At 33.7% G+C, this 22,725-nt stretch overlaps 1 protein-coding gene across 3 annotated transcripts in view; it reads left to right on the forward strand.

Annotated features, from left to right (window-relative positions):
• Positions 1 to 22,725, forward strand: part of ECPAS (Ecm29 proteasome adaptor and scaffold) — a 190,253-nt gene that overhangs the window by 68,762 nt on the left and 98,766 nt on the right. For 2 of the 3 annotated variants that reach the window (XM_074207451.1, XM_074207452.1), the window contains 5 exons: positions 10,811 to 10,927; positions 13,061 to 13,179; positions 14,330 to 14,479; positions 16,930 to 17,095; positions 21,881 to 22,020. In XM_074207451.1, the coding sequence (XP_074063552.1) occupies positions 10,811 to 10,927; positions 13,061 to 13,179; positions 14,330 to 14,479; positions 16,930 to 17,095; positions 21,881 to 22,020 (692 nt within the window). Of the gene's footprint in view, positions 1 to 1,502; positions 1,669 to 10,810; positions 10,928 to 13,060; positions 13,180 to 14,329; positions 14,480 to 16,929; positions 17,096 to 21,880; positions 22,021 to 22,725 lie in introns of those variants that run through there. The other variant, XM_074207453.1, reaches the window with a different exon arrangement.

Consider the following 22,725-nt stretch of genomic DNA (forward strand, 5'->3'; position numbering starts at 1 on the left):
CCAGTTGGGTGATGAACTTAAAATTCAGGATGATTTTTTAGAGAAAATGAATGAACTATATCCATCTGAAATAAAAAATAATTTTAAAAATGCATTTTCTTTCTTTGTTTCATATCAACACACATTTATTAAACACTTACTATATACCAAGAAGCAGCACTGAAGCATTGTAAATATAAATTTAAGCAAAAAATTTCCCAATCTCAAGAAAGCTACATTCTTTTTGAAATAAATTTTAATTGCTTTCATATCACCAAAATTTCCACTAGTATCTCTTCTTTTCTCCCCATTAAGAGTGAAATTATATAAAAAATATTTTGAAGACAAAAAAAAGAGGAAGAAAATTTTTAAAAATGATTGAAAACTCTGAAAACTTGTATAATATCCAGTTGTGTAATATCCAGTTCTTATGAACTTCCCACCTCTGCAAAGGACTATGGATTTGGAGTGAGTTTTTGATAGCATTTCTTATTTTCTCTGAAATTCTGCAAAAATTCAGTTTTAATTTTTTGTGATTTTTAAAATTTAAACTATTGTAGTCCTTGTACATATTATTTACTTAACTCTGCTTAATTCATTATGCTTCAGATTTTTCCCCATGACACTCTGTATTCTTCATGCTAATTTTTCTTAACATAGTAATATTCTATTAGTCACATACGACAGTTTGTTTAGCCATTCATTAAATTATTTGCTATTATAAAAAATACTGATACACAGATATATATGTGTATTATATATATATATATATATACACATATATATATATATATATATATATATATATATATATAATACACACACACACACACACACACAAATATAGACACATAGACACATAGTTATAGGAGTTTTGGGGATTGTTTATGGGAGCTTTCTTCATACCAGAGGCCTCCTTGGGGTAAGTCTGGTAGAAAATCTCTGGTTCAGAGAATATGGATAGTAGTCTCATTATTTGCATGACACTAAAATGACTTCCAATATATAGATTTACTGCTCCATCAATAATGAATTAGTGTGTACCTATCTTCACACAATCTCACAAACATTGATTGGTCTTTTCTTTTATAAGCTTTGACAACTTTCAGGGTCTGAGATGAAACTTCAAGGTTGCTTTGATTTGCATTATTAATAATCTAAAGCATTCTTTCACAAGGTTATTCATAGGTTGCAAAACTTTTTTTTTTGAGAACTGTCCATATCTTCTGACCTCTATCTACTATAGGAAATGGCTTTTCTGGGGGTGTGTGTGTGTGTGTGTGTGTGTGTACACTATATCTCAAATAATAAACAGTTACTGGAGATATTTGATATGAAGATGTTTCCAATGTGACTGGTGGTTATCCTTAAGTGCAGAGTTTTTTCAGTTTCATAGACCAATACACATTTTATCTTTTACAATTACCTCTAAATCTTATTTGGTTACAAATATGTATTTAATCAGTGATGATGATGATGATTTTTTGTCCTTCATTCTTTTTTTGTCTGTTTTTACAAAGCAGTGGAGTTAAGTGACTTGCCAAAAGTCACACATCTAGATAATTATTAAGTATCTGAGGCCGGATTTGAACTTAGGGTCTCCTGACTCCAGGGTCAGGGATCTATCTGCTGCACCTCCCGGCTGACCCTCTGTTCTTCATTCTTGAAAAAGACCATGACATCAGTGAGGTAATGGTTATGAGAAGCACATGAATTGGATTTTAGGGAGGGGGGATGCTGTGCTAAGTCACCAGTCTCACTTTGTCCTCCAAGAGTCAGATATGAATCAGAATGACTGGAGATGACCTAAAATGTGAGGCAATCAGGGTTAAGTGATTTTCTCACGGTCACACAGCTAGTAAGTGTCTGAGTCTAGATTTGAACTCAGGTCCTCCTGACTTCAGGGTCCAGTGCTCTATCCATTGCACCATCTAACTGCCCAACATATTTAATCTATAACCCTGAAAGGTATATGATGTTTCTTTTGTAAATTTTTAATGGAACTATGACCCCATCTTTTTTATTATTATTATTACCACTAGCATTTCTTTTATTTGCCAGGCACTGTGTGCTAAGACCTTTCCCAATATTCTTTCCTTGGCTCCTGCCAGTTAGATTTTGTGATTATCCTCACTCTGCAGTTAAGGAAATGAAAGGAAACAACGATTAGGCAACTTTACCCAGATCACACAGGTTTTGAGCTCAGATCTTGCTGACTCCAGGTCCCATTACTCTACCCACTGTACCACTTAGCTCCCAGTATTTTAGAACATGAGGCAAGATGCTGGTCTAAGTCTTATCTCTGCTACACTGTTTACCCGTTTTCCCAGCAGTTTTTTTGAAAAAGGAATACTTTTTTTCCTTTCTTTTCTTTGTTTTAGGGTTTTTTTTTTTTTTTTGCAAGGCAAATGGGGTTAAATGGCTTGCCCAAGGCCACACAGCTAGGTAATTATTAAGTGTCTGAAACTGGATTTGAACCCAGGTACTCCTGACTCCAAGGCCGGTGCTTTGTCCACTACTCCACCTAGCCACCCCAAAGGAATACTTTTATACATAATTTATATTTTCAAGTTTATTGAGTTCAATTACTTCTGATTCTGTCTTGTCTAATGTATTCCGTTGATCCTCCCACTAGAGACTGATGGACTTAAATTGCAGAAAGAGACATAAATTTTTGCACGTGGCCAACATAGGAACTTGTTTGATTTGACTATACATTATCTGTTATGGTTGGATTAAATTTTCTTTATTAAACTGTTTACTCCTCAGGATGCAGAGAGAGAGAGAGAGAGAGAGAGAGAGAGAGAGAGAGAGAGAGAGAGAGTGAGTGAGTGTGTGTGTGTGTGTTTGTCCAGAACCAGAGAAATGATAATTTCACTGTACTCTGCCCTAGTCAAACTAAATCTAGACTATTAAACTCAAAAAATTGAATGGGGATAGAAAGGAATGTTGCTTTTTATCAGCAGTATATGGCACCCAATCAAAACCTTTTTTATTTTTTAGGTTTTTGCAAGGCAAATGGGGTTAAGTGGCTTGCCCATAGCTAGGTAATTATTAAGTATCTGAGGCTGGATTTGAACTCAGGTACTCCTGACTCCAGGGCCGGTGCTCTATCCACTGCGCCACCTAGCTGCCCCCAAAACTAACTTTCAGAGCATAAAAAGCTCACAATCAAAAGTAGAAAGGCAGAAATATTAAATGCACCATTTTATATCATGAAGAAATAAAAATTACATGTAATAAAGGTCCATGAAGACTTTAATTGGAAACTAAATAATCTAATCCTAAAGAATGATTGGATCGAACAGCAAATCATAGAAACCATCAATAATTTCATCAAAGATAATGACAATGAGATATACCAAAACTTATGGGATGCAGCCAAAGCAATTTTTTTTTTTTAGGTTTTTGCAAGGCAAATGGGGTTAAGTGGCTTGTCCAAGGCCACACAGCTAGGTAATTATTAAGTGTTTGAGACCGGATTTGAACCCAGGTACTCCTGACTCCAGGGCCGGTGCTCTATCCACTGCGCCGCCTATCTGCCCCAAAGCAATTCTTAAAGGAAATTTTATATCTAAATGCTCACATGAACAACATAGAGAAAGAGATCAATTACTTGGGCATACAACTAAACAATCTAGGCAAAAAACCAAATTTCAAATCCTTAATTAAATATCAAATTAGAAAGCCTGAAAATTCAAAGGATAAATTAATAAAACAGAAAACTATTGAACTAATAAAACTGAAATGTTTTATGAAAAAACAATAAATTAGATAAACTTTTGTTAATCTCATTTAAAAAAATCAAATCAAATTACCAGTATTAAAATTAATGAAGTGGAAATGACAGCAATAATTAGGAACTATGTTGTCAACTTTATGCCAATAAAATGACAGTTTAAGTGAAATGGATGAAAATAAGCAAAAATATAAATTGTTCATACTAACAGAAGAGGAAATAAAATATTTAAATAACCCCATTATAGAAAAAAGAAATTGAACAACTCATAAATGAACTCCCTCAGAAAAAATCTCCAAGACCAGATGGATTTACACCTTTATTCTATCAAACATTAATTCTAATGTATAGAATGTTATGCTACATTCTGGGTTAGGCTGCCCAGAATTTCTTTTTGCAATGATACTGATAATCTAAAAAGGCTCCAGAACAGAGAGATTAGGAAAGCAAAAGGGCTTCAAAAGATTGATTAACTTAAGGAACTGGGAATGTTAGCCTTGAAAAGAGATCCGACAGGGGCAGCTAGGAAGCACAATGAATTAAGCAGAGTTAAGTAAATAATATATACAAGGACTACAATAGTTCAAATTTTAAAAATCACAAAAAATTAAAACTGAGTTTTTGCAGAATTTCAGAGAAAATAAGAAATGCTATCAAAAACTCACTCCAAATCCATAGTCCTTTGCAGAGGTGGGAAGTTCATAAGAACTGGATATTACACAACTGGATATTACACAAGTTTTCAGACTTTTCAATCATTTTTAAAAATTTTCTTCCTCTTTTTTTTGTCTTCAAAATATTTTTTATATAATTTCACTCTTAATGGGGAGAAAAGAGATACTAGTGGAAATTTTGGTGATATAAAAGCAATTAAATTTATTTGAAAAAAATGTAGCTTTCTTGAGGTTGGGAAATATTTTGCTTAAATTTATATTTACAATGCTTCAGTGCTGCTTCTTGGTACATAGTAAGTGTTTAATAAATGTGTGTTGATATGAAACAAAGAAAGAAAATGCATTTTTAAAATTATTTTTTATTTCAGATGGATATAGTTCATTCATTTTCTTTTAAAAATCATCCTGAATTTTAAGTTCATCACCCAACTGGCAGGAGATGGATAATATGGTTCATTTCTGCTCCCTGAAGAATCATGACTTATATTACATTAGTCAAGAGTTCCAAAATCTTTCAAAGTAATTTTTCTTTATGATGTTATCATTTTAACAATTATTTCTCCTATTTTGTCATCTTCCAATCTGATGAACTTCATAGTCACTTTAATTTGCATTTCTCTTAATTATTAGTGTTTGAGGGCAACTAGAGGGTGCAGTGGATGAAGTGCTGGCTTTGGAGTCAGGGGGACGTGAGTTTGAAACCAGTCTCAGACCTAGCTGTGTGACCTTGGGCAATCACTTAATCCTGATTGCCTCGCATTCAGGGCCATCTCCAGTCTTCCTGAGTCATATTTGGCCATTGGATCCAGATGGCTCTGAAGGTGAAAGTGAGACAGATGATGTAGTGCAGCACTCCCTCACTCAAATCCAGTTCATGTGTTTGTCATGGCATCACCTCCCTGATGTTGTGGTCTTCAGGAATGAAGGACAAGCATTATTAGTGATTGGAGAGTTTTTTTTTATATATAGTTCTTGATTGCTTAAATTTTTTTCTTTGAAAACTTCCAGTTTTTATCAGTTGATTGTTTATTGAGGTAGTCCTTAGTTGTATGAAGTTATATCAGTTCATTATATATCTGGTAAATGAGACTGTTTTGGGAAAAATCTGGAAGGATTTTCCTGTTATTCGTTTATCTTCTAATTTTAAGTGCTTTTGTTTTGATTTTTAACATTTAAAACATTTTATGATAAAAACTGCCCATTTTAGGTTTTGTAAACCTTTCTATCTCTTGTTTGGTGATGAATTTTTTCCCATATATTCATTGGAATAGTAATTTCTTCTTTGTTTCTCTAATTTATTCATGATTATGCCACCTTTTATGTTTAAATCACATTTATATGAAATCTCTCTTGGTATACAGTGTGAGATATTGATATTGGTCTCTATCTAATTTCTATTAAACTACTTTCTATTTTTCCAGCAATATTTTTGCCTCTTAGTAAGTCCTTACTTCAGTTAGTGGGGTCTTTGGCTATATTAAACACTCAACAGCTTTCTTTTTGCTTTTGCTTATTTTGTACCTTAATCCATTTCACTGTTTTACCTCTTTTTTCTTTTTTTTTTAAACCAGTATTATATTGATTTGATTATTATTGTTTTATGGCATAATTCATTATCTTGTATTCTAGGCTTCCTTTTTTTTAACCACTTTTTTCATTTCTTCCTTTGAGCTTCTTTACCCTTTTTTTGTTCTAAGTGAATTTCATTATTATTTTTCTAGCTCTAGGAAAAAAATCCTTTGATGGGGGTATAGCATTGAATTAGTAAATTATTTTAGGTAGTATTATTTTTATTATATTAATGAGTAATTAATATTTACCCAATTATTTAGGTCTATTTTAATTTTTTTATTTGTTTAAGGCAATGGGCTTAAGTGACTTGCCCCAAGGTCTCACAGCTAGGCAATTATTACATATCTGAGGCTGAATTTGAATTCAGGTCCTCCTGTCTCCAGGGCCAGTGCTCTATCCATTGCACTACCTAGCTGTCTCCCCCTATTTAGGTCTATTTTTATTTTTAAAAAAAGTGTTTCATAGTTGAATTCAAATGAAGTACATCTTCATAAATAGATTTCTAAATGGTTTATACTTTCTCAAATGATTTTATACTTTCTCATTATTTTACCTATATTTCTCATATAGAGTCAGGAGAATGGGAGATAACCTCAGACACTTGACAGTTACTATCTGTGTGACCTTGGAAAGTCACTTAACCTTGAATACCTTGCATCTAGAGCCACCTCCAGTTGTCCAGATTCATATCTGGCCACTGGATCCAGATGACTCTGGAGAAGAAAGTGAAACTTGTGACTCAGTACATTACCTCCTCACTGAAATACAATTCATATGCTTGTCCTGGCATCACTTTCCTAAAGTCATGGTCTTCTTCGAGAATGAATTTTGTATGGAATTTCTCTTTTATCTTGAATACATGTCTAGGAGGACTTTGTACAGCTTCAAAGATTGACAATAGCTGCCTTAGAACTCTTGAAAAGGGAGTCACAACCACCATTTTTCCCTTACTGAATCTTTCACAGAAAAGTACCTATTATATCATTTGTTAAAGGATAAGCAGCTTATTGATGTGGGTGCTCCCTCTAGTATACTAGTGCTTCCTTGACCTCCCCCTTTCCATCCTGTGTAGCGCTTACCCATATCCTTCTCTGAATCCTTTAGTATCCCATGAAATGAGAATCTTTCTCTCAATCTTTTTTCATTGTATGGATTAAAAACTGCAATTTCCAAAATGAAACAAGTCCCCCTTCTCTTGAATTTCAGATCTGGTTCATTGTCAATCTGCATTGTCTTAGCAAGATATGTCACCTAACTTCATATTAGAATCTGAGCAATAGTCATTCTTCTTTCCACTTTTTTCTGTGTAAATAGATTAGCTTAATTTTTTTCAAAACGAATTTTACTTTCATCTAGTAGGTGCCACTGTGTGCTAGAGATTGATCTAAGTAGTTTAAAGTCATTTGTCAGCAGGACAAATGTAGGACTTCTATCTTTTGGGAATCCTTCCATTTTGACTCGTTTTGGTGGGCATACAACTCCTTGTCTTTGGTCTTATTAATGCTCATTCAGTTGAACAAAGTTATTTATTGTGTCTTTCAAGGAATATTGTAGGATTTTAATATACATGTGAGATACTCTATACTTAAGGGTATATGGGATTAAATGCCCAAAGCAGACTATTTCGTTATTAGAACATTTAAAGCTGTATTTTGCTTTGACTTTTTTTTGTGTTTTTTGTTTTGCTTTGGCTTCATATTAGAGTTAATAAAAAAGATGTAAAACAAAATATTTATTTATTTTAGGTTTTTTTTTGTTGTTGTTCTTCAAGGCAAATGGGGTTAAGTAGCTTGCCCAAGGCCACACAGCTAGGTAATTATTAAGTGTCTGAGACCGGATTTGAACCCAGGTACTCCTGACTCCAAGGCTGGTGCTTTATCCACTGTGCCACCTAGCCGCCCCCATAAAATCTTTTATTTGCCTTAGTCAGTTGTATCACTAAAAATGTGGTCTATTATAGAATGTTATTTATGAAAGCTTATTTGTTCTCAAAGGATTCAACAAGGTTTTCTCTTAGTGTGAGATAAGTGTATTCTTATAGATTCTTATAAAAGTGAGAAAATAGCTGTATGAGCCAATAGTTATTGATATTTTCTCAGTTACCTTTTTACTGTATACTGAAGTTTGCTTTTCCCCTTCGGTATTGATATTTCATTATCTTTCAAATATCTTTTTTTAAGGTTTTTGTAAGGCAAATGGGGTTAAGTGGCTTGCCCAAGGCCACACAGCCAGGTAATTATTAAGTGTTTGAGACCAGGTTTGAACCCAGGTACTCCTGACTCCAGGGCCGGTGCTTTATCCACTGCGCCACCTAGCCACCCCTCAATTATCTTAATACTCTATACTTGCCAAATTGTGAATTCCTCAGTGAATTTTCTTGTGTTTATATTCTTTATAGTCATTTCTACTTCATCATACACCATTTATGGGACCTTTTTTTTTGTTTTTAGGTTTTTGTAAAGCAAATGGAGTTAAGTGGCTTGCCCAAGATCATGCAGCTAGGTAATTATTAAGTGTCTGAGGCCAGATTTGAACCCAGGTACTCCTGACTCCAGGGCCAGTGCTTTATCCACTGTGCCCCCTAGCCGCCCCCTAGGATGCTCTTTTGACGTCTGAATTAGAAGACATAGATCTTTAAAATCCTTCTTTTAGGTAGAACTTTGCACAAGCTATATATATAGAAGTTAATCTGACCTTTAATTTCTAGAGGTTCTAAAGCTTTACAAGTGACTTCAGCACTCAAGTATGCTAGTTTTTTCCTGGAATACTCTGGATGATTTGCTTAAGTGAACTTTGAGAGAGAATACAAAACTATTTTAAACAAAATATCCTTTCAGGACATAAATGTCATTTCTAACTAAGTCATCATTTCTCATATCATGATCCTATCCTTCCTAGATATTTTGTTATCAGTCATGACAATTTTTGGAGTTCTTGCTTATAGGCTTTACAGTGATATTGGGGGAAGTGATTCAGGGTCCTTGAAATCTGGTTTACTACAAATTGTTTCAAATTTCAGATGAGACTTAGTACTGTTATTTCAGACCTTTTCTACCTTTTTTCAGGTTCCTGTTTTTTGTTCACCTTCTTTTCCTTTAGCATAACAATTTAAAAAATATGTCAGTCTCTGTCTTGTTAATGATTGATGTCTTTTGATTCTTCTTTGGAAATTCTAGGTTGATCTACTTCCTTTCTGTTCCTACTCCTTTGTAGTCTATGCCCCTAATTTATCATGATTTATCTATTGTTACTGATCTGTTTCTAATCCTTTTCTGACTGTCGCCAGACTCAGTGAGTTTATGTTTCTTACAAGGTAAAAACTAAATTTCTTTGGTTAGCTTTCAAGATATTTTATAGTTTTATTTATTTATATTCATGCATACAAGCCTATACATATATACATAGCTCTAATATTAATCTTGTATTATGTCCTTTCCGGTTCACTTAGACTCATATTTTTAGTGTCCTTCAAATATATTGTGCTCCTTATTATATCTGAACCTTTAATATGCCATAATTCCCTCTCATTAGTCTGTATCTATCTTAAATTTATTTTAAGAGTTTGACTTAGATTCTGTCTCTTTCAGGAGACTTTTGTCCATTCAAAGATCACATTGATCTCTTAATCATTATTTCCTGATTCACAGTTATTTCTTACTTGTAATACTGTTTGTGTTTTATTTACCCAGCAAAGTTAGGAGCTTCTTAAAAGTCAGGATTGTTTTATGCTCCTTTATAGTGATAGTCTTTTAGTAAATTTTGTTCAATCTGTTTTATTCATTTTATCTTCTCTTGGGATTTAGGGGAGGGAATAGCCCTTGAGGAAGTTGTATGGAACTATATGAATACTGTGATTAAAGCTAACATTTGAGACATAGCAAAGACAGATCAGCAAAAGAGAAACATTTGTGGTAGTAATGACAGTTTTAAAATACATTGTCTCTTGCCTTTGACATGTATGAATTTTGGCTTCTGTCAGTTGCTGTGTTCCCTAATTTTGTAATGGTTTTTATTCAGTTTGTGGGTTGGTATTGTATAAAAAGTCCTGGATCCTACACACCAGAAGGTCTCTAAGATCAGTTTTTTGCTTATTTTGTAACACTGCAAATTAACTCTCTGCTACTTAGTTTCTGATTCATAGAATTGTTGATAATAACACTTGTACAACTTATCACATAGTGTTTTGGTGAGAAATTTGGTTTTGAAATGATAAATTGCTAAGTAAATTTAGGCTATTCAGTCTTCTAGATCAAGGTTTTCAAACTTCATGGAAGCTAGCTAGATTTCCTTGTAAATGAAGTATATTAAATTGAATTGACATTTGCCTATAAGTTTGTGTAAGAATATTCTTTCCAGGGGCAGCACAGTGGATAAAGCACCATCCCTGGGGTCAGGAGTACCTGGGTTCAAATCCGGTCTCAGACACTTAAAATAATTACCTAGCTGTGTGGCCTTGGGCCACACATTTGCCTTGCAAAAAAAAAAAAAAGAATATTCTTTCAAATCCACTTCCATTTTCTTTTATTTCTGGTTGTATTCTCCAAATTTAACTTCACAGTTTCTAAGTGCAAGATTGTGACAGAATACAACTCTGTAGGTCTAAAATTCTTTTTTTCTGTGGTTCAAAAAAGAAACCATACATAAAGGAAAGAAAGATATTAACACCTATAAGATTCATTCCTAGTTTGAAATTGTAACACTTAACTATTATTACCATTATTTTGAACCCCTCACACACACTTGATTGAGTTATTGCCTCATAAACAAACCATGTTAATTTTCTTTACTAAATTTGTTGATGATGTAATAGTTGAGAATTTGAGAAGTTGAGTTTTCTTTACCATAGGTCATGGAGCTATTGGTTCACCTGAATAAGCGTATAAAGAGCCGTCCAAAAATACAGCTTCCAGTAGAGACTTTATTGGTTCAGTACCAGGATCCTGCTGCAGTTTCTTTTGTCACAGTGAGTAGTCTTCATAGAGTGTTCGTTGGCTAATAATGGTTTCTTAATATATTTCAAAAATTGAAATTTGGGCTCAGATTTTTTTTTGGTCAAAATTTACAAGATACTTTCTTTTAAAAGTTTTTGATGAATGCTACCCCCAGAGAGATGACGTTAAAGAAAACTGAGATTAGATTAGTGAGGGGCATTATACAGCCAAAAAAGGGAATTTGAATAAAAAATGTAAATTTAAGAAAAATGGTATGCCATTCATAAAACAAGTTGCTTTTTCCTTAGCAAAAGGAAAAATATTCAAAAGTATAAATATGTATAAATTGGGTGGCTAAAATTATCAAAAATAAAGAGTATAGTAGGAAAAATAAGACACAATTTGATTTGAACTTTTTTTGTTTATATATCTTCCATCCTATTCTTTTGCTATTTTAGGGGATTTTTTTGAAAACCATCTCTTATTTAAATAAAGGTAAAGTAAAAAAAATATTCTCCATTATGAGATTCAGATCAAACTATTGGTTTCTGTTGAAAGTTAATGATTTTCAACATTCTGTATATGTAAACTGTTTTGATATTATACATTAATGCCTAGTCTTTTAAACAAATGTCCTTGCTATAAAATGTAGTACCTTTTTAACACAGAAAAGTATTCTAGCTAGATGGTACAGTATGTAGATCACTGGCCCTGAAGTCAGGAGAATATGAGTTCAAATCTGGCCCTAGACATTTGATACTTAATAACTGTGATGTTGAGCAAGTCACTTAACTCTGATTGTCTCACATCCAAGGCCATCTTAAGGCATCCTCATTCCTATCTGGCCACTGGACCCAGATGACTGTGAAGGAGAAAGTGAAATTGGTGACCTAGAACAGCAACCCTTTTACATTCAAATTAAATTCATGTGCATGTCATTACATCATCTCCATGATGGTTTTCTTTGAAAACAGATAAACATTAGGTGTTAAGTGCCATTCTTCTAGATGGTTAGTCTGATAAACTGTTTATCTCTGACCACGTTCCAGATATATTTTGCACTAAGTATTAGATGTTACCAGAAAAATTTTGTCAGTTGAATTTTGATAAATCACATGGTCATTTTTGACTTCTTTCTTTTTCTCACTTCCCACATCTAGTGTTTCACAAAACCCTACTCACTCTTTGTCTGGAATATCTCATCTGTTTCATTCCATTCCTGTGATCACCATTCTAGTTTAGATTATCATGCCTCCAACATGCCTCTACTTTTTCCTTTCACCAGTCCACCCAACACACCTTTTCAAATTCCTGTATAGAAACATTTTAAGTGTTTCCCTAATGCCCACCATAGAGTTTTAGCTTATCTTTTGAACCTCGTTTCTTTTTTATATATACCATATATTTCAGCCAAACTATAGCATTTTGCTTTACACAAATAAATCTTGATATTCCTATATTTTGTTTAGATGCATCTTATAAGTTTTTTTAAGGTAGGCTTATTTATCTTTTTCAGAAGGAGAAAAATGTCCCCTTTATATTTGCAATAATTGAAAATTATATTTTTAGATCTAGTAACAGGAATTCTTTAATTTATTAGAGGCAAATTATGTTTGAAAATTGCTTGACCTGGAAGAGATAATATAGTTAACAAAGATCAAACAAAGCTGTCTCAATTTGCTGTGGGAAAAAAAAACAAAAACCTGTGCATAGTGTCCTAAAATTCATAGTGCAGTATAATGCCAAATTAACTTAAAACTACATGTAAGATTGCTTTCCATTGGGGGGGAAATTGTAAAACTCAAATAATATCTTTAATAAAAATAAATGTAAAAAAACTACATGTAAGAAATTTGTAGTGTGTATCCCTTTTCCCCATTGTTAGTGGTAAAAATCTTATGAAGGCTTCAGATTGTAATTCTTCCTCAAACCCAGTAGTCCAAATTATCAGAGTTTTAATTCACTGTTGGTTTGGTAGTTTTTTTTTTCAAATTTAATAGTTGATTTAAAGTCTAGAAGCAAAAATATTTAGGGAAGGGAAGATGTGATTCCCTCAGGTTCTAGTACATTTTAATTTAACTATTGCCGAAATTATAAGCCATGTGTTTTGATTAAAATCAGATTTTTTTTCATTTTGATATTTGTTTTTCCCCTTTTCTTCACAGAATTTTACTATAATTTATGTTAAGATGGGCTATCCCCGTTTACCAGTGGAAAAACAGTGTGAACTTGCCCCTACACTTCTTACTGCAATGGAAGGGAAGCCTCAGCCTCAGCAGGATAGGTATGCTTTTTGTTGTCTACTTCTGTCTGTACTAAATTAAAATATTAATATTAGTTTAAAATAAGAACTATGTTCATTTGGTTTTTTAATTGGGGAAAATTTGAAACCCCCCCTTCCTCTTTTAACTGTTTCACAAGTATATAAATATCCTTTGTTACATCTATAAATGTCATTTACTAAAATTCTGAATGACCATAATCCAGTGGTATGCAAATTCATCATTCTAGTAATATGTGTATTTTGAAGTATCTGATTTATATAATTGCTAAAATTATATATGTGACATGCTGTTTCATCAACATATTGTCATTTATAAAACAGCTTGTTTGTGACCATGGAGCTCTTGTAATATGAAGTATTGGGAACATTTTAAATAAGAGGAATAAGTTCCTTTTTCATTGTTACTTATAGCTAAAGTAAATAAAGATGTATTGAAATTTATGAAGGGAAAATGAATTAATGCTTTCCACAGGTTTTTCAATAGAGAGCTGACGCAAAGGAGTCTTTAAAGGGAGGACTAGATATGTAAAAAAACAAGTAACAAATATTTACCTCAGGTAATATAGGATTAAAGGCTTTTTTGTGTTATGTTATAAAAAATTATATTCATGATAGGTGATTGATTTTAAATGATGTGATTTATAATTTTTAAAAACTTATATAACATTTAACATTTATGAAAAATTTAACTGCGAAAAGTATTTTGTAACATAGCTATCTGAAATTTTTTAAAAAGTTATTGAAAAGTGATCTTATACTCCTAAATACCCTTGTTTAGATTATTTAATTTTTTAATTTTTATGATACTTTTAGATGCACTTTTAGATGCTTAAAACTAAGTATAGATGAATATCTTATTTTGCAAGAACACTTGCCATATTGCACTATTGCCACTATTGCAGGAATCTATTGCTATAATGGCCATTTGTTAATATTCTGTTTGCTGCTTTCTATCTTGATGCTAAGTATACAAAGTTATTTTAAAAAATAATTGCGGTAGGGGAGGCTAGGTGGCACAGTGGATAGAGTACCGTCCCTGTAGTCAGGAGTACCTGAGTTCAAATCCGGCCTCAGATACTTAATAATTACCTAGCTAACCCCCATTGCCTTGCAAAAACATAATAATAATAATAATAAATTATATTTTCAGCTTAATGCATCTTCTAATACCAACCCTTTTTCACATGAAATATCCGGTTGAACCATCTAAAGCAGCTTCTCCATTTAATCTTGCTGAGAAACCAAAGACTGTACAGCTGCTTTTGGACTTCATGCTAGATGTCCTACTGATGCCTTATGGGTAAGTTAAAAACTTCCATCTCATTTTTTATTGTTCCTGCTTTTAATGTCATTTTAAAGTAAGAAACTGAACTCTTCCTTCTGTGTGGATTACTCCTTCATCTGGATAACTCTGACTTCTCCCGTTGTCTCCTGGAATATAGTCTTCTAAGCTCTCTGTTCCATTATAGAAATGGCTGCTGTATCATATGTGAACCTAACTATAATTTCATGGTACTTCAGTTATTTCTTTCTGACTGCATGACATTCAGCTAGTGTAATGATTAACTTTTTTTTCTAAATTTGTTTTCCAAGTCATTTGTTTTTGCTATAAAGATACCTTAACAATATTTATCATTTTCCCCTGTCTTTTGATTTTTTCCCTTTGTTTTTTTGGGGGGGGTTTTGCAAGGCAAATGGGGTTGAGTGGCTTGCCCAAGGCCACACAGCTAGGTAATTATTAAGTGTCTAAGGCCGGATTTGAACTCGGGCACTCTTGACTCCAGGGCCGGTGCTCTATCCACTGCGCCACCTAGCCACCCCTTTGATTTTGTTTTTACTATTTTTTTGTTGTCTCATGGAGCCATTTGAATTTTCAGGCACAGTTTTGTATTTCTTTTTTTATTTTAATTTTTTTAAAAATTTAAGGCAGTGAGGTTAAGTGACTTGCCCAAGGTCACACAGCTATGCAATTAAGTGACTAAGGTCAGATTTGGACTCAGGTCTTCCTGACTCCAGGGCCAGTGCTCTATCTACTGTGCCACCTAGCTGCCCCAGTTTTGTATTTATGTCCAAGCTGTTAATTCCCTTTCCAAATTTTTATTTTATAACTCTTTAATTTTTTTACCAATTATTTCTCTCATAATACTCATAAAAACTTTTTTTATTTTCATGTATTACAGAAATTTTAATTCAATTTTCACTTAATTGAAATTTCACTCATGTTTTTTTTGGGCCTTTGCTTATTGAAATTTTCAAGTCATTCTCTTCTGAGTTTGTGACTTTTGGGTTCCTGAAGACATTATGGATTTTTATGTTGGGATTATTTTTGTCAGTCTTCCATCCTACTATATGGTTTTGAATTTTATGTTAGGTTCTCGCTCCTTATCCTTTTAAAGGAAAGGTTCAACCCTTTCCTGAACTGATTCTGTTGCTGTTTTCTTAGGATATTGAGTGTTATGTTTTCCTAGGCTCCTAAATTCAGCTTAGGCTTGGAATCTGCAAACATTCAAGTGTTCCCAAAGTAGTCTGATGCAGAACAAAATATTATCATTGTCCTCCTTGTACTGTTCTTTGTAAGTTCCTGACCTGAATTTGGACAGCCAGCTCCAATTTCTGAGCTACAAAATTACAGGTTTCTGTTTGGTCTGATATTTCTGTTCTGGCTATTTCTTTATTGGTTTCAGACTGGATAGGAACTGTAACTGAGATTTTACTTCTCTCCTGGAGTCTGAGCCACATAGCTGCTATTTGTATCTAAATTTGCTGCCTGCTCAGTGCACAACCTATTCTGGACTGCCACTCCTGGTTGCAAGTCTTCTCATTCTGCTCTCTATCTGTGACCTGGAGTTGAGGTTAAAGCTGTCAGTTGCCTCCTATTTCTGCACTCTACACAACTTTGACATGCCATGTTATGGCCTGGGACTTAACTGTGTCCTTGTATTTCTGGTCAGAATTTGGTCTAGAACATCTTCTAGATCTTTTTGTAGTTCTCTTTTTGAGGAGTGGGAGAACTTTAGCCAACTTCCTGCCATCCCTCAGTATGCAGTTGAATACAATACACATCAGAATATGAGTACCTTGAGGAAGGTAGAGTAAGTACATTTTGGGTAATAAAGAAGGGATATACCACCTCAGCAGAGGAAATTGGAAAGCCTTTTTGTAGAAGTAGCTTTTCCTGAAATCCTTGAAGTGTTAAACTCAGGCAATATTTATTAAACAATGTATAAGGCACTGTGATTGAAAAGACAACAACCAGTTAGTCTCTGTTTTTAAGGAGTTTCTATTCTAGTGGAATAGAAATATGGATAGGATTTGATAGATATTAGGTCTGATGGCACATTTTGATAAAGAGCTTAAATAGTAGTATAAGATTGGGAAAATGAGGGGACCATTCTCAGAAACATAAAATAGTCCAGTTTGACAGGATACATTATGTTGGAATCAATGGATTGAAATGAAATTGCTACCTTAATGGCAGGAACATTTAAGCCTTTAGACATAGTGTTTGTGTTGGAGGAATTGGAAAAAGGCTTTTTTTCCATTGAATTGTTGGTTGAGATTATTAGTACATAATAAACAGGATTAAAAAGCATTATTATAATAGACTACTTATTGGACTATGGAAATAATTTTGTCATTCAGATTTTTTTCTTTTTAATGAAATTTTGATTTCTTATGTACATTTTATTCCATTGAGCTTAAGGGAAAAGGTAATTTAACTGAAGAGTTGAAATTCCATTTCCTTTCCAGATATGTGTTGAATGAATCCCAGAGTAGGCAGAATGTGCCCTCTGCACAGGGTTCTTCCAGTGGTGCTGGAGGCTCTGGGATTCCACAGCCCCCTCCAGGAATGAGCTTTTATGCAGCAAAGCGAGTCATTGGGGACAGTCCATGGACACCTGAACAGTTAGAGCAGGTATTGCACAGCTCTGCATTGGACTTCTTGTTTCATGTACACATATATATCTATAACCTTGGTCTTCTCTAATGTTTGCATTTTTCTCTCCTTTTAGTCTTAAACAAGACTTTCCCTGTGAAACTTGTCAGCAGTGTAAACTGGGTACAGTCTTAGTCAATAAACTTTGTTATGTACAGCCCTTTTTCATTATCATGTATAAGTTCTATGGTTTTATAAAAATTTTATATATATGTATGAATAGGTTCTTTTTTGACATTTCTTTTTAGGAATTAAAAGTAGATATTAGGAATTTATTCTGAATCTAAACAGATGATTATTGCCATTGAAAGAGAGAGAAATGCCACAGTTGGAGAGAGATAGTTTTATCACTGCTAATTATGTCTTAGATAATGTTTTTTACAAAGTCTGGGTTTAGAGGAAATATGATGTAATAATTTTCTTTTTTAGAGAAATAACTTTCATTAAGAAATAGGCAGAATAACCAGCATTAAGAATAAGCCTACCCAATATTAAAGAAATATTCAAAAAGGATTAAATGGAAAGCACTTAAAAATTTTAATCACTCCTGTTTGTTGATTTGTCTCCTAGTTTTCCTATGGAATCTAAATAAGTTAGGAGATAATCCTTTTTATTGATGTTTGCATTTTTAAATTGACCAATAATATTTTTTCCTAATTGTGGTTCTTTTAATTAGGAAGGGCACTTTTCTGTAATAAGAGAAAAATAAATTCTTTCAAAAAAGCCTTAGGTTGATTGGACTATTCACTGCATGGTTTTATTTTTTTTTAAACATAGAAGAAACACGTTGAATTAAAAGCTCTTTAAGCCAGCATGACATAATTGTTTGACTTAATTTATATAGCTTTTCAGCATCAAACCATTATATTGAAGTTTAAAAATTTTTTTTGGCTAAAGGATATCCTCTCCTCTCCAGTAACTTTGTATGTATGATATTCAAATGACAAACTTCCTTTTCATTTAAATATATTGTGTTATAGTTTTGTCTCTTGTATTTGGGAAAAAGAAAATATATATATATATATATATATATATATATATATATATATATATATATATATATATATCTATATCTATATGTATCTACACACACACACACACACACACACACACACACACACACACACTCTTCCTCTTCCAGGTCTTGTTTTCTAATAATGCAAATGAACTTTATTCTAATTTATATGAAATCTGATATTGTTGCTGATTCTATAGGGTCTGAGAAAGTGTTAGTTTTAAGTCAAGTTAAGTTGTCTGATTAGCATTTTTAAAGCACTATGTACCAGCCACTAAGTGCCAAACACAAAAACCTAAAAAGCGTAATCCCTGGCTTCATGCAACTTACAGTCTATTAGGAAGAGACGACATGAAAACAATTAGGAACATACAGGAGACATAGAGAATAGAAGAATGATATTGTTTGAAGAGAAGCCATTAGCAGGTGAGGGGACTAGGAAAGTCTTACAGCAGAGGGTGATGTGAGAACTAAGTCTTTTTTTTAAAATTGTTTTTTTAATTTTACAATCCCCCCCATCTTGCTTCCCTCCCCCACCCCCCACAGGCAGTCTGATAGTCTTGACAGAATTTTGAGGCTATACATTCAAAAAAAATTGAATGTTTTGAGAAAGAAATCATTTCCTTAAGGAAAAAATAAAATATAAGTGATAGCAAAATTACACAATAAATATAACCTCTTTTTAAAAAAAAATTAAAGGTAATAGTCTGTTTTTTGTTTAAACTCCACAATTCTTTCTCTAGATACAGATGGTATTCTCCATTTCAGATACTCTAAAATTGTCCCTGATCGTGGCACTGATGAAATGAGCAAGTCCATTAAGGTTGATCATCACCCCATATTGCTATTAGGGTGTACAGTGCAGAATTAAGTCTTAAAGAAATTAAGGGAAATCAGGTGGGCAAGGGGCATGGTCATTGCAAAGGCATGGCAGTGGGAGATGTGAGTGATGTTTGAGGAACTGGAAGTAGGTCCTTGTTCAGTGTGTTGTCCTTGGAGCAGAGAAGTGTACAAGGCAGGGAGAGACTGAGATAGAAAGGGCTTTAAATGCCAAATTAGGAGTCTGGGGGTCACTGGAGCTGATTTGTTCAGTAGAAGATAGCATGATCAGATCTGTGTTTTGAAAGTAATTGACTTAGCAGCTCATTGGAGGTGTGGATTGGAATAGCAAGAGATCTGAGGCAAGCTGACCAATTAGATGGCTATTATCAAAGTCTAGACATGAGGTGTGATGAGGTTCTGAAGGTGGCCTTGTAAGGGGAGAGAAAGGGATGCCACCATGTCCTTGGTGAAGGAAAGAATCTCTGACACCACATATGTTTTACTCATCTTGCTTTTTCCTCCCCTGACTCTTGCTGTTCCAGAAAACATTGCACTAACCAAGCAACAGAAAGAACAACCCCACTGGTGAGAGTGGCTCTACTTGCTGCCTGGTCATACCTTCCCCTGATCTGTGTTGACTCAGAACTCACTTAGATGACTGAGAGGGAAGAATGCCTTACCTACTTACCCCTTTCTTTTCTTGTCTGTGCTTCTTGATTAATTGCAGTCAAGGATTTGAATAAGGAGGAATCAGCAAAGTCTGTACCTTCTGATGAGTTGGCTTTACTTTCTCTTTTAACAATGCATCTTGGAAGTCTCTAGATCTTACTGTTTGCTTTGCTTCTGTGTCATGGAGTACTTTGACACTGTCATATTAACATTGATAATGCATACTTAAGTAACCTAGGAACTTCTGGACCCTGCCATTACTCTCAGGACTTGTGGGCATTTTCAACTGCCCTGTGGCAGAACTTAATTTTTTATCTTGTTGCCCCAATTAGCATATGAGTTCTTTGTACTGCCTTTTTTTTATGTATCCCTAACACTTAGTCTGGTGCTTGGCACAGGGTTCATACTCAAGAAACACTTTTTCATTTTTTTATTCAAGGTAGAAATGACAAGGTTTGATAAAGGTTGAGGTGAGTAGAGTGAGGAATTGAGAAAGATAGCAAAATTTCAAACTTGACTGAAATCTGAATGAATAGTGATGCTTCCATACCAGTAGGTAGGTCAGTATAGGTCAGAAAAAGAGAATGAGTTCTGTTTTGTATGCAGTTCATGTAATAGATTCAGTTCAAGATGTTCTTTTTCTTTCTTTTTTTTCTTTTTTGGATTTTGCAAGGCAATGGGGTTAAGTGACTTGTTCAGGGTCACACAGCTAGGTCATTATTAAGTGGAGGTCAGATTTGAACTCATGTCCTTCTGATTCTAGGGCCGGTGTGCCACCCAGCTGCCCCAAGATGTTCTAAAGGCAATTTAGTGTTGTCACTTAGGAGAAATGTTAGTACTGGAAAAATAGATTTGAAAATCATCTACATAGCAGTGGTAACTGAAATAATGAGAATTGATGGGATAACCAATTGAGAGAATATGATGGGAGAAGAGAACAGAGGATAGATCTTTGGGAGATACTTGAAATTAATGAGTGTGAGAAAAATGGAGATTGAGCAGTAGTGGGTTTGGCCAGATAAGGGTTGTAGCTGAATCATGGAAACATGGCAGGGTATTTATTCAAGATAGCAGAGGGACCAACAGTGTGAAATGGTGTTAGAAAAGTCAGGAAAAGGTTGAGAATAGAAAAAGGACATTAAATTTGCTGAAGTAGAAAGAATACTGGTGACTTTGGTTAAGGCCTAGTTGAGACTCGATAACATTTTTAGAGTGAATCCAATTGTCATAGTTTCATGATTTTTTTCTAGGTCAGCAGCATGTGATTAGGCATGAAGGAGTTCAGTAGTGGGGGTGAATGATCCAGGTATTGTGAGAAGGATAATTGACAGTAAGACAAATAGTCAAAGGAGAATTCGAGTAGAGTTGAGTTTGTGCAGCAAAGAATCAAAACAGAAGGGAAGAGAGTGTAAGTCAGTGTAGAACATACGACCTGAGAAAAAATAAAGGCATAGCTGTAATGGTGGTCACAATGAGAAAGGGTCACTGAGAAAGGGAAAGGTGAACTGATAAAAGAATATGATCAAATAAATGAATTTTAGAAAACTTTAGTGTAGGAAAAATTTCTCCAAAAGTTTGATGATAATTTCTAATTCCCTGAAGCATTTTGAAAGTTGCAAGAAGTGTCCTGCTATATTTTGTAGCTTATTACCCTAGTGAAATTTGTATTGCATCCAATAAAATTTTAGATTGCCCCTTGAATGTGTTGTCTTAAAATTTCTTATGTGTTAAAATGGAATGCAGTATTTTGTAGCATAGTATTTTTTGTTAGAATAAAGAATTGAACAGATATTAGCTTATTAAAATGAAAACATTTAGCAACATCTAGCTTTAAGTTTAGCAATAGTAATAGTAGTACTCTTTTTTAACTATTATAAAAACTAGCATGAGTACTATATTTCTTTTTTTTTTCAATTTTTTAAAAACATTTTTACTTAAAGTTTTGAATTCTAAATTCTAACCTTTCCTTAATTCTCCTCTTGCTGGAATTTCCTGATTTGAATTTCAAGTCACATCTTCACCTCAGAACCTTGAGTTGTAATTAATTTGGACTTAATCTCATTGATTTATTTTTTTGTAATATACCCACTCATATACTTTAGGGGTCTTATAGTTGTGAATTCTCTTTTAATTGATGATGCATACTTAAGTGAATATAAATGAATTTTTTATCTTATATATTCCTATTGTTTTTAATACTTTTCAAATGATTCATCTTCCACCTGTTTTTTAATGTTTTTTAAACTTCTTCTTAACAGTGCAAACTGGGTATAGTGAAATTCATAGAGGCTGAGCAGGTGCCAGAACTTGAAGCTGTTATACACCTAGTGATTGCCTCTAGTGATACACGCCATAGTGTAGCCACTGCAGCTGACTTAGAATTGAAGAGTAAGCAAAGGTAACAATCATTTTCTAATCTTACAGTTTTATATGTGTGAAAGAAGTATAGGATGTAAAAACTATTATTGAGCAAGATTTGAAAAATATTCACTGAATTGTTCACTATAATATTTAGTGTGGAATTTGACTTCTGCAAATATTAGGGACAAAAAGAAACAATGTTTATATAGGCTTTTAAAAGAGAATGCAATGAACTTGTAGAACAATGTTTTTAAAAATTCACGTCTGCATTATATCTTTTTCTTATTCTAAGAAAAATTAGCTATACTAAGTGACAAAAGAAAAATTATGTTTTAGTTTGCTTATTATTGAAATTCAGATTCTGAGGATGATATTTGGATTGCTCTTAGAAAATCCAAATAGAGAAGACCATGCAATATGATAGAAGTTTATTTGTTTATAAGCCAGAAATTAGTGTAACTCAGCAATTGCCTCATAAGCTTTCTGACTTCAGTTAAGTTAATCAAGCTCATTGAGTCCACACTGCTGGTCAATTAAATGAGAACTTGGGTTACCTGATTTCCAAATTTTCTTCTAGTTCTTGTCCAAGGTCACACAGCAAGTAAATGTCAAGTGTCTGATAACAGATTTGACCTCCTGTCTTCCTGACTCCAAGGCCAGTGCTCTGTCCACTGTGCCACCAAGCTGCCCCTCCTATCCAGGGCAGTCTCCAGTCATCCTGATTCATATCTGGCCACTGGAC

This window comes from Macrotis lagotis, chromosome X (assembly GCF_037893015.1).
Source record: "Macrotis lagotis isolate mMagLag1 chromosome X, bilby.v1.9.chrom.fasta, whole genome shotgun sequence".
Lineage (NCBI taxonomy): Eukaryota > Metazoa > Chordata > Mammalia > Peramelemorphia > Peramelidae > Macrotis > Macrotis lagotis.